Here is a 13453-nt window from a genome sequence, read left to right as displayed (position 1 = left end):
CGATTTACAACGCATATATTCTTAAAAGTGCAATGAAAATGTGAAATAGGAGCATATTCAAACAAAATATTATGTTTTACTCTGTACAGAACTGCATAAACAAATAACTACTTCTTTAGAATGTTCTTGTTTGGTTTTATAGTTTGAATCTTCTTTGGATTCGTACTTGTTGGAAATTTATTAAGTTTTGAAGTTGACTATAGGCAACCCACAATACAAACTTGAAGAATGGTGAAGATGAAATTTAGCTAAAATCGACATTTTAAAGCGCATTTTAGAGCTAAATATGATGTATTTTTATAACTTTCTTTGGTGAATACGTAATCCATGTTATTTTTTATGAAGATGCCCTCTGGGCGAAACATGTTAAACTCAACAAAAAAACCTGTAAATCCAAAAAATCACGTTGTAATTTTAATCAATAAATATTTTTATATTTATATGATGTATTTGAATATTAAGAAAGTATACAACTGGTAAAGTGCCTCTTTATCTACTTTTGAACAGTGAGAAACCTCAAATTACTTTAATTTGACAGAAAATACAAAGCATTTCCTACGTTTTTTTTTAAACATTTTTATAAAATGATAATTTAGAGTACTTCTCGCAAGTTTAAAAGAAAACAATATATTTTAAAATGTTTAGATTTATAATTTAATGTAAGTAATAAGAGACATTTAAAAAATACAAATAATACAGAATACATGAAACATTTTTCGATTTTGTTTGCCTATGTACAATATACGATCCTCTTCATAAAGAGACGCAGAGCCGCAATCAAATATACCGACTTAGCAATTTAAATAACAGAGAGTGTCGTTTTATACAAAGTGTTTAAATACTATAAACAATTTCGGCGCGTGTCGTTCACAAACACCATCGCCGCCAATTTTCATCCTCCTCCTACACATCCACCTCATTATCCGCCAAAAGTTAAGTTAAAAGATAATAGTTAACATTAGGGCATTTTGGATAAAAGATATACATAATATAAAAAATAAATAATCGCGCATGCTGCTCGCCGTGTGTGTGTTTGTGTGTGTGTGGGTCTGTGTCTGTGCGTGTGTCGTCCGCTTAACTCGTAATTAAGTTAAATGTTACATTTACATCGTTACATATCAGTCTTCTTTGGTTTGATTTCAATAATTTAAAACAATAACATATCGTAGTGTGTATAATGTATACGCTAGCGCGTCCGCGCGCGCCCCCGCGAACAAATACCAACAGCGCAAGGGCGGCCATATTGAAACAGTCACCCGGCCGCTGCGACGTGTTGAACGAATCAAACACGTTGTGTTTTAATCGAAGAAGGAATATTTACGGCGTCGCTCGATCATCTGATGCCTTTCGCGCGCTGATTCTTGTTCTTATGTCGATAGCGTATGCAATCACGCTTGCAGCAGACTCTGCGCGCCTTGCGGGATTTATCGCACATTTCTCTCGTGCATTGTGGTCGCTCACATTTTGTAACGCCTTTCTGTAACATCAAACAATCAAAATTAACATCATAATCTATAAGAGTTTTGAATTTTTAATACTTACATCGCATTTACACGTTACACATTTATATTCTCCCAGGCTGGCAATGACAGGATGATAAACCTGTTGATTCTTATAGGGTTGTAATGAATCATTAGGGTTTTCACATCCACCTTCAGACATAATCTTCGCCGCTCGTAGTTTAGTTTCCTGTATGGGATCATGATGTGGTCGATGATGAGCGAATGCGTCTCTGGGTCGGTCACCAATCATACTGCCATTCATTGAATCCACCACTGCAGGGTGGTTACACGTTGGGCAACACTTTTCGTTTTGGATACGTGCACATTGTACTTCGGTTTCGTTGCGGGTGGCTTTACACGTGCACCATATGCATTCATCAAAACCTGTTTGAATAAGATATGGATGGAAGCGAGCTCCGTGACCGTATGTTCGACCACCGAACTGACATCTGCGTGGTGTGTTGTCATCATTAAAGGAGTCATCATTGTCAATACAAACTGGACAACAATCACCCGGATGGAGTCTTTGTCCATTGGGACAGTTTAAAGGGGGACATTTTGCTGTATCGCATTTGATTTGTCCATTTCTACAAACGCAGATTTCGCATGGGTTTAACGCTGATGTCCAGGAGGCTTCATCTGTATAGAATCGTCCACCATGGAAGCAATCGCCACCATTTTGGGCCATGTTGTCTTCATTGGCGTCGAGATGTGAAAGACCTACGTTATTGTCATCTGTCAATTGTGGTAGGCAAGTCGCTGGCACTTTAATCTATGAAAACAATAAAAAATAATTAGTAAATTATTAAATAAGAATAAAATCAAAACTTACTTGTTTTAAGGTAGCTGCTAGCAATGTAAGATTATGCCTGCTCGATTTATCCTTGATCTTCAAAAACGCAACACCCGAATCCAACCGTCTGAGTTCCTCACGACGTAAAATATCATTGGTGGAACCATCCAAGTTACCACCAACAATTTCCCCCAAATGTCTTGGAATAACCGGTGCTCCAGGTGCAATCATTGGTAACATCTCCAAATACACATCCAAAGGTCCCGGATGTCCCAATCCACTCAAAGTAACATCATAATGTAAATTACACATGTTATCCACATTAATCCAAGCCAATCCCACTGCACTAGAGGGTACATTACTCTCCCGTCTTAATAAAATCGGCGCAGGTGCATCTCTAGCATCAGCTACCAACTTAGGTACCAATTTCCCTTTCGCCATTGTAAAATTACCTTTCGTCATGGAATAATTCCCCTTTGCAACACTCACCCACAGATTACCAGAATACAACGGTTCGATAATCTTTGGCGTGATTTTATCCTGGGTACCATTAGCCCAGCCATTGTGATATGAAGAAGTGATATCCAATAATTCAACTTTTCTCTTAGTAGACATATCTGATAATACAATAAGGTCGGGTTTCTGATGCCCTAGACCATCGATTTGGATATTATAGACTAGATAACCTTCATTGTTCAGGTACATCCAGGCAAGTCCAGTGGTGTCACCTTGAGGTGGTACCAACAACGTTTGAAACAACTCACAAGTGGTTTTCGTCATGATATTACCAACCAACTTCAATGAATGTGGTCGTGATAGAGAAGCGACTGTCAATAATAACCTTCCTCTTGTCAATGACCGTAGATCAGGTCCTGACACAACCGTACTCAACTCCACCAAATTCAAATCCAAAGCGGGTTTACTCACAATTCTTATCTCCTTTAAAATAGGAATTTTACGCTCGTCCATCAATGTGATCTCAACAGGGACATCCTTGGTTTCATTCGCTTCGAATAAACCATTGAATACAATCGCCACGTGGATGCTCGGAGTCAAAGAAGTGCTGGTGTAGATGATTCCGGTACCACCTGCGCCTTGCATGCTGGTTGTACCCGGAGCTGGTTCCATGAGTGAACTAAAAAGTTCTGTATCCAAGGCTGCGTAGCGTTTGATCTGTCCACTCAACATGAATTCATTAGTGGCGCCCCATACGAGGACCACGAAAAGGCGTTCATCTTTCAAGAGACGGCGGTAGTCACGTGGGAGGCGTTTCCATACGCCACACACTTTACGCGTCGCATTCTGATAAACGCTGTTAACAGAGCCGCCAGCTTCACTCAGGGTGATTTCTTCGAGGATGTTTGCGTCTGGGTCTACGAATTGTAGACGGTATGGACGTGCAGCTCGGTCGGAGATGTAGAAAGAGTAGTATAAGCTGCGCCTGTGGAAATTGAAACGTCCAGTGGCGACGACATTGTTTTTATTGTCATTGGGGATTGGTTTGTTGTCATCATTACGTAGGACTAGAGATGAACGTCCAGTCAGTAACGCAGCATAATCTATTTTAAAAAATTTAAAATTTAGAAAAATCATAAATTTAAAAAATGAATATAAAAAACTTACGTTTGGAATTTTTTTCTTCTTCCTCAGCGACATTTTTCGGTATAATATCCTGTAATGCTTCGTCTGAAATAACAAAAATAAATCTTAGACATTGAAAAGTTTCGCTGTGGTCTAAAACATTTTTTGCGGAATCGGTAATTAAGCAATGCGTCTCGACGCTGTCGCGTTCATTTGTTCTCTGTGTTTTATTTCGAATTCGCGGCTATTTTTACGAGACATGTCTCGTGTGTCGACGACGTGTGCCCTTGAAATAGTTTCGGATTCACACCCGGCATGCGAGTACTCAAAAAATTTTCACGAAAATGAAATTTAACCTTTTTTCTCGGGGCTGACGTCAAGCGCTCACAAAATGGCGGCATGACTACAAACAAGTCAAGTGCGTTCAAGTGCAAGGCGCACGCGGAGATTTCGCTCCCGATCCGCCAATAAACGGCAATAAATCTGACGCGTTTGCATCGCATATATTGTATTCGCTAACGGACTATTTTTAGAAGTGCATAACTCGACACTTATTACGCTAAGCACATCTCAAACGTAAAAAATAAAATATCGCACAAATTTTATGGTAACCGAGATAAATCCAACTTAAAATCAACCCTTATTTAATTCTCTAATAAAATATAGTTTAAAATGTACTGGTAACCGGTTTCTTATCGGCGTAATTAATCGTCAAACAGATAAAAATAGTTTCGGTTTCAAATTTTGTTTGGATGATGCCAGTCGATGACACGGGTAAATAAAACTCGTGGCGCAAACAAACTCGGAAATATAGTAAACCTGGCGTTGGATAATATAAATGATTTTATTGTCTGCTTATCACTCGTAACCGTTTTCGTCGTCGGCGTCAAAACAAGCAGCATTCAGGAGGGAAAAACGATCACGAAAAAGATCAGAGTGATGCATTTTGAGGTTATGCATGTGCGGCATGTCTGCCAGCAGGATAATATTTACGCGAAGCGCGCCCGCATTCTATCTGCGCGGTGCACAAATACGTAATGTAGGTCTGATCTCACGAGAACTATCTGTATCGCGTCGACCGACTGACTCTCTTCTAAGCGTAATGCACATAAATGCATGCAGGCGGTCTCGAGACGGAGCGCGCGCACGCCAGGCGCCAGCCGCGAATGTTATTACGGCGTATTCCTCGTTCTTTCACACTTTTTTCCACTCCCGACGGAGCGCACGCCCGCTTATCTCGATAACCTTGTAAATACGGATCCGAATCGTCGTCGTGCGGCTATTTACAAGCCATGCGACATGCGCATCACGCTCGTGATTTCGAATTTCGGCAAATCAAGTTATTTTCTATATGAGAATTAAGTACTTACTGGATGGTTCGCCGGGACACGTCTTGCAGCAGTTGCCAGGCTCTAGTTTCGGCTCGGCGCAGGTGGGCTCCGGGCATTCCTCCTTGATGCTCCTGCACTGCACGCGGGCCACGATCCGCTTCTTCCGCTGCGTCTGAAAGAGTCACGCAAGAAACAAAAACAAATTAGTCCAATTATCTCTCGCTGGGTGCTGGCGCGCATCTCGAAAATATAAATTCTATTTCTGCGGCGTCTGGTCTAGTCGGGTTTTATTTCGTCGAAGGCGACTGCTAACACACATCGCCCGCCGGCGCGCCGGCCCCGCGAATCCGCGAAGGAGCGCGCCTATAAAGCGCCCGTATTTATAGAAAAGCCACGGCGGCGCGAAAAGAAGGACCAAATGGAGAAAACCAGTTCTGCATTGTGTGCGTGTGGGGCCGTGCGCTGCGCGCGTGACACTTCTTGCGCGCCGGCGAGCGCAACAACAACCGACAGTCGCGGCGTTATCGATAAATATCAGCGAAACGCGCGCAAAGGTGTGTGCGGCGAGGATGTATGCTTACTTTGACACATTCGCAGCGGGTGCAGTAAAGGACGTTGATCGGGGGGCCCAGGTCTGGGATCCAGGAGCTGCCGAGGTCCTTGATTTGACTTCCAAATACGCATTCTGTAACAAAAAGCAGAGAAAATTATATTTTTAAGCTGAATTTTAAAATAAATAATGCATCAAATGAAAGGTTGTTTAATTATCTACAAAATGATATCAATATGGTGTCGCTACCTCAAATAGAACTTTAGATATCCAACAAAATGTATTAAAATTGATTGGAAAAATTGTAGGATAACAAAAATATTTAGAAGTTTATCAACAAATATCAGCTTTATTGCAATATTTTCGTCTGCAAGTTATATATTTTTAGAAAGGCAATTTAAGTCGCTACTTATTAGCACTAAAATGGCGCCGCTGTCAAAATTAGAACCAGAGCTATCAAACAAAATGTACGCAAACAGTTTTGGAAAATTTACAGCGTACTAAAGCAGTCGTCATATTTTCCCAAAATATATATGAAAATATCTACTATTTCATAAAATTATTGACATTAATAGAAATATAATTCAATTTTCTACAAAGTGACACCAAGATGGCGTTGCTGTCACAATTATAACCTAAATTATGCATAAAAACGTATAAAAAACTAATAGAAAATTGAAATAAATTGACAATTTCTACAAAAATTATCTAACATGTCAAATAAAACGTAATTTAACCTAAAAATTTTGACAATTAAGATGAAATCATAACCTGATCTGTTTTTAGATGCATCAAAATGCAATAAAAATGTCCCCGCTGTCAAAAACAGCGCACAATAAACCTGTCATAAACCAAAGTCAAATGAAAACTGGTCAAGATGAAAAACATAAAAATAAAATAGCGAATCGAGTTTTCGCACATGGGAAACGTGACTAAGCGCATTTCGCGCGCGAGCTGGATGTCACATGTCGCGCGCCGCGATGCACACGCGATGACGCAATGCGCGGAGAGCTCGCGGCCCGCGACATGATGTCTGCCCGGTCCCGATCCGCAATTAATGTTAATTGCCGCGCGCGAAACCAATCATCGCGCGCACACACACACACAAATCCACATTAGCTCGCCCCCCGGCTTCGGTAAAAACGCACTGTATGCCGGCGGCCGGACCGCCGCTGATGGACGGATTGATTGAGAAAGGTCAGATCTAAATTAAAACGCTTCGAGCCGGTCATTCGGTGGTGGGCTTTGTTTGGGCCGACGTGAAACCGTGCACGCTGCCATTTTACGCGTTCATTGAGCGCGCGTGATGTGAGGAAGTCGCGCGAAAAATTGTCGCGAGTTACACCTCACACACTGGCAGCAATTCAATGCCGATATAAAGTCATCAACGGACGTCATTAGATAATTCAACTAAGCAAAACGTAACCGACATTTTTCTCCCAAAAAAAAAAAAAAAAAGAATTCCACAACGCGGATATAAATTCTTTTCGAATTCACTCATCGATTTATTATTTCGGCGAAAAACGCGTTTAACGCTCAAAGTAAAATTGTTTTCGCAGTGTGCGCGCGAGAGAAAATTTATTGCGAAAAAATCGATGTGTGAAAAGCGCGTAAAACGCCCGATTGGCTTCCTGATTTATTTCGCGGCCCGCCAGCAAGTTTAATGACCTGACGCCGCGCGGCGAGTCTAATTCGCTAGGCGTTTGTTGGGCGCAAATTTTTGCGCGGCGTCGCGACGCCCCGCGTTTTATTACTTGTAAAAATAACGCATAACCGCGCACGCGAAGAAACGCGTGCGCGACACTGGTGGCACGGTGGCAACGAATTGTAAATCAGCGTAATGTTTTTCGCCTGTTGCGCCGCGCGACTAGTTGCGAGTAGTTGCAGCCGAGGCGTCTGACCGCCATTAATATTGCGGCTAAATATAAACAACAGCCACGGCAGCCAGACTGGGAGCTGTGCTGCGCGTGATGTCGACTTATGCTAATAATGGCAAAAATTTTCATCAAAAAACTAACATCAACAGAAAAGAAAAAATGCATCGGAGTATAAAAATGTTTGTTTCTTCTAAACAAATAAAATTATTTAAATTAAATTTATATCAGCTTATAGTAGATTAAAGTGGCTTCAATTTGATATATTATATGATTAAAATATTACTATCGAAAGTTGATAAATTTTATTTTTAAATTTTTTTCACCAAAAATAAAATATTATCAAATAATTACAAACATTGTCAAAATTTGACAACATCTACATTGTTAATTATCTTATATTTATTTATAAACCTCTAGAAATTAAAATAAATAATTTTTTTTAATTTTCTAAAAATTTTTTTGATAATTCCAACTCCAGCTCCCTCTATGTGACCATTTGCGAAAGCATGAAACAATTTCCAAGAGCAAAAGATTTCTTCTGCCTAATTTGGCATTTTGGCGTTCTTCAGCTCCTTGGCGAGTGCACCATCTGCACTCGTAGCCTAAATACGCGCGAGCGTGCGTGGAGACACACTTCCGTGGGGGCTTCTTCCTTATAAGCCGCGTCAAGAAGACGTATGCGGCGACGGCGTGATGCAACAAGTATCACACACATACGCCGACCCTTTTTCCTTTTCCTCAGCGCTCGCCCGAAATGACGAAAAAGGCGAAGAAAAGAAAGTCACACCGTGGCAGAAAGTCGCGATTTGCACCTCCCACACACTCGAGAACAATCGAAATCGCGCAAATTTTGAGGTTAAATCCAGTTTTAACACACGCGCACACACAGAGTGTATATGAGCATGTGTGCCTTTGGCGGTCAGGACGTCGACCATATGGTCGGAGAGATGCGCGTCGGTGCGTTGTGTAATTTCAGCCAAAAACGGCGTAAAACGACGCCCACTTTTTTCAACCGCACAATCTCAAAACTTTTTCGTGCTTAAATTAAATTTCCCTATGATTTTCTTTAAACTAAGTGTATATTGCACACTCGCGCGACCTTTTTATTCGATTTATTGAAAACATATTGAATTATAAGTGTCATTGAACATATCGAAGTAGAACCCGACGCGTCGGCGGCACAATTCTATATACAATATGTTCGAAAACATAATAAACTTTATATATGGTTTATACACGTCCCACGCGCAAATCATCTAAAGCATTATTAATAAATTAAATTGAATTTATGTCTTGTGCGTTTCGTGTCAATGCACGCGATCGGTAATTTCAATGAATGCCTGATTAATTATGCGCGACACGTGCGCGCTGCGCGCTGTTTCCGCGAACATTGTCGCAACGACAACAATGGCCGCGCGTCGCTTTTGGAAGAGATTGTCGAATTAGAGATTCGCGAATCGGCGACAACGAGGCGCGATGCGGAGAATCAAAGCGGCATGTGGGTGCGTTACAGATTTAATGTGCCCGCCGCGCGCTCATAAAAGAGAGTTCAAGATCATCGCGCAATTTCATAGAAGGCGCGTTTCGAGTACGTTTACATCGATCGTAATCGAATTGTTTTGTTTGTTACGCGAAATTATATAGAATTAGAATTATATAAGTAGGAATATAATTATTATAGATATTGAGGGTTGAAAAATGAATTTTAATTAAAAAATGAATGAAAAAATTGAATTTAAAGAAAATAATAAATGAAAATTGTGCAATAGTAGCTTAGATATCATTTTATGAGATGTAATTATCTGTAAATCTATTTATTGTATTAATAGATTAATATTTAATTGCAAAAAATAATTTATTTCAATTTTAAATTGAATAAATCGTGAATATCAATGAAAAAAAGCTTTAAAAAGTCCTAATTTTGAGAATAAAATAAGAAAATTGGAAAAATTTGATAATTAATTAAATTATAAATATTTATACAATCGTGAAGTACATCAAGTATCAAAACATCGCGTAACACATAAACAAATAAAGATATTTAATCATCAATGATATTATTTTAGCAAGGATAAAATTACCTTTCACGTGATGTGTGATTTATACAATAATATTTATAATTAAGTCATAAAAATTAATTAACACACACTGTATATATTAAAAAACTACAATTTGATAAATATTTATACATAACTAGCTTTAACCCGCGGCTTCGCTCGCGAATATCTAAAATAATGAAGTTGCTTCCGTACGCGTCTGTAGACACAGAAGAAGTAACAATGAAGTAGAATGGCGGGTAGTTTAAAATGGCTGAAAGTATAGTCTATGGAAGTATAGTGTACAGTCTCCATAGTGTAGTCAATTGGATTTGATGTTGACGTAGCTGTCGGTAATACAGTGTGATAATACAGTGTGATGGTACTATAGTACTTAGGTTTGAGCTTCATTGCTGGAATGCTAGATGGCGTTAAAGTAGTCAAATAGTCAGATGCAGAGGTATTATTGGCTAAACAATTTCTTTATTTTATTTAAAAAATAATTTTTTTTATTAAATAAAAAGTAGCCTATAACCATTCGGGGACCACTAAGAATATGTGTACAAATTTTCATGATGATCAGTTAAGTAGGTTTTGCGTGAAAGTGTAACAAACATCAGGACTTTCGCATTTATAATATTAGTAGGGATTCAATATTATTCTCTTTTTTCTTTTCTTAAAATAATTCCTAACCTAATCATAATTTAATTCAATTTGAAATCTTTTGTATTTTAATTTGTTATTTACGTTATATTTGAGATTTCCAATCGTGGCTACCTTGCGAAAAACGTAAATACGTTATCATCTTCGACGCTACATTATCGCCTATTGATAGATTGTTATCGAAGTCGAGCGCGCAGTCGGGTGATAAGCAAACATCGTGTGAGAAACAATTGTCTCGCGTTGCAAAGTTAGCGCCGGCAGGGTGGCCATACGAGCGAAGAGACTTAACCGTGCGCGCACACGAGGAACGAGCGCATCGGACGCACGCCACGCCGGGTTTCTATAAATAAGCGCACTTTTACGACCCACGAATAGCGATGTGGCGCCGCGAGTGCTACGCTAAACGATTTCGCTTTTTCGATACGTCGACACACACATAGATTCACAAGCGCATCATTGCGTAAGCCATTAATTAATCCCTGGCGTCGACGTACAAAATTACAACTTTTCGCAATTCATGCGAAAAAACATTTTTTTCGCGTCTTGAATTATGAAATTGTGCACAAAACGCGATCAATTTTCATCTTGCTTCAGACATCTGACTTAAGTAACTTTAGACAACTTAAGCCATATGACTTAAGTGTAATATATAACATTTATTATATAAATGTGTGATTCTATGAACACACTGTATAGATATTTGAGTAAAGTGACTTAAGTGCATCCGCGCAATGTGATGCGCGAACAATTTATAGTGTCGGCGCGTCGCGACGCATTTCTATTTGAGTTTGGCGGCATGTGCGTGCGCTAAAAGCGCGTCGCGACGCCTATCGAGGTCGTTCCACTGCTATGTGCCGCTCGGCCGCTCCTAAATTTTGATTTGATCATTTTTCGTGCGAATTTCTATGCGATAAAACACAACATACGCATACACATGCAATGACACACAAGTGAAAAACCTTGCGCCAAGGTTTCGCACTGTTTAAGGACGACCGGCGACATCTGTTTTGTTGATTTTTGAGCGCGCGACAAAAACCGAAGGGAAAAAAGCAAGCGCAACACGGAATTGTTATTACGATTTATTCGCGCCGTGACGCATCGTCTTAGCGAAGGAAAGTCGACCTATTTTCCGCGGCAGACGGTGCGACACTTTTTTTGGGCGGTGTGCGTGTGTTTACAACCGCGGTTACGCAACCCAAAGCCAAAAAGTGCCAAATATGACTAATACCACCGAAATAGAATATCCTGTATACGAAAACATCGAATAACTCGATAAATAATGACAATATCAAAATATTTATAGAGACAAAAAATTTAGTCCGGGTTCCAAGCAATCCAAAACTTTTTATAGAAATTAATTATGTCGATTAGTTATTGAGTTATGATGATTTATATAATTAAGAAAAAAATTAAGGACGAAATTTTTCAAAGTCAAATATTTCCTAAACTATCAAAGTTATTAAAATTTTATAGAAGCCAAAAATTATCGGGGATAATGTGATCTTTACATAGATTCAAACAAAAATGAAATATCTCAAGTGTAGCGCAAGTTGTACGGTTTTTTATAAGTTTTCGCAGGTGCGGACATACATAAATTTCCCGCCTGCCAAAGTCACCGCTTACGCGCCTCATTGCCAGCGTGTACATAAATATTTGATTATCTCATTTTTATTTACATTGCGCCTAGTTTTTTTATTTGTCATAATTTCGCGTCCGCTGCGCGATAATTTTAGAGCCTTAAGTCACTTACCGGCAGCTTTGTTCACCATCCGCGTGTCGGCCTCGTCGATGAGTGGACTTTTGCTGCGCGCCGTGACGGCGGCGAGGATCGCGAACAGCGTCAGGACAACGGTGGCAGCCATCGCCATCGTGTGTGGTTTCGAATATCAGCGAGCGACGAGCTAATCGGTACGGATCTCGGAAACTCGACGTTTCTATCGAGAGGTGAAATCCACGTCGCACGCAGGAAGCACTTCAATTCATCGTTCACCACCACCACACCACTATGTGTTTTACTTTACTTAAGTCGATTCGCGTTTTCGCTCGTTGGGTTTAATCGCACGCACAAATTGATTGCTGCACTTGTTGAATACCAATCACACTGAGATGATATGATGTTTAAGGGTTGGAAATTTGACAAAAGTGTCGCGCACTGAATTTCGAGAGGTGCGCGCGTGTACACAGCGCGGTCGGTACGTGATCCGTGTGAGAATGTTTGTTGTTAATGTCGAACCGACGATGAGGTGCGTGCGAGACTGAGCGCTCTCGGCTTGCCGCCCGCCGCTAAATGCGCTACGACGCCGACCCCCACCCCGGCCGCCAAAGCGCCGCGCACCCACAAACGCGTGCGAAACGCGCGCAAGTGCTGCTTGCGTTAAACGCAACGCGCGGCTACTTACTGCTAAGTACTCGTTGCAAATCTGTTTTCAGGGTGTAAATCATCAAATGTTGCTAAACTATTCGATAAACTGCGGAAACTTTCATTGGAAGTTGGAAAAATCGTCGTAAATTTTCAGTTTTATTTGATTTGGAAAGGTTCTGGAAAAATGGGAATATTTTGCGAAGTGTTGGATAAATTTTGACCAAATTTATGGTGAATGTTCCTTAAATAGCAATACAACGCATGGCTGTTACGCAAATTAAATATTTAAAATATTTTAAGCGTTATTGCGCTCCAAAGTTGGATGTGCATCATTTCTTTAGAATTCGATTTTTGAAAGTGTTTATAAATTTTCAAATATCTCGTAAAATAATCATTCAAATCACTTGAAAATTTCCACAAATATAAATAATTAAATATTACATAATATGCAATTTACAAAATTAAAATATTTTTAATAGTTTCGGAGTTATTTGACTTCAAAATTTGTAAAAATTATTTTTCAGCAAAACGTAAATATTTTCTAAAGTAACAAATAAAAATGAATTAAATTATGTAATAATACCTATAAATAAATTAGAATTTATAAAATGTATAAATATTTAAAATATTAAACATTATTTTCACTTCCTGAACGTAAAAAACTTTAAAATCCACTTAAAATTCCGCAAATTATAGCAAAACTGTTTATGTTATGAAACATTTTATGTATTTACTATATTGTTAGTAAATTTTATGTA

General features: G+C 39.4%; 1 protein-coding gene across 1 annotated transcript; it reads right to left on the bottom strand.

Moving 5' to 3' along the window:
• Positions 1 to 630: 630 nt before the first annotated feature.
• sog (short gastrulation) lies at positions 631 to 12654 on the bottom strand. The gene is made up of 7 exons (XM_065317828.1): positions 12084 to 12654; positions 5789 to 5892; positions 5247 to 5379; positions 3919 to 3981; positions 2335 to 3854; positions 1543 to 2274; positions 631 to 1477 (listed from the first exon to the last, which is right to left on the bottom strand). Exons 1-7 carry the CDS (start codon positions 12199 to 12201, stop codon positions 1334 to 1336), a joined length of 2814 nt encoding a protein of 937 aa, XP_065173900.1. The 5' UTR covers positions 12202 to 12654; the 3' UTR covers positions 631 to 1333.
• Between the last annotated feature and the right edge of the window lie 799 nt (positions 12655 to 13453).

The sequence above is a fragment of the Atheta coriaria genome, unplaced genomic scaffold (assembly GCF_025399875.1).
Source record: "Atheta coriaria isolate IRGN ID8LTWV9N9 unplaced genomic scaffold, Caltech_Dcor_3.1 hic_scaffold_3_pilon, whole genome shotgun sequence".
NCBI classification, from domain to species: Eukaryota; Metazoa; Arthropoda; class Insecta; order Coleoptera; family Staphylinidae; genus Dalotia; species Dalotia coriaria.
This window is presented reverse-complemented; position numbering and strand designations above follow the sequence as displayed.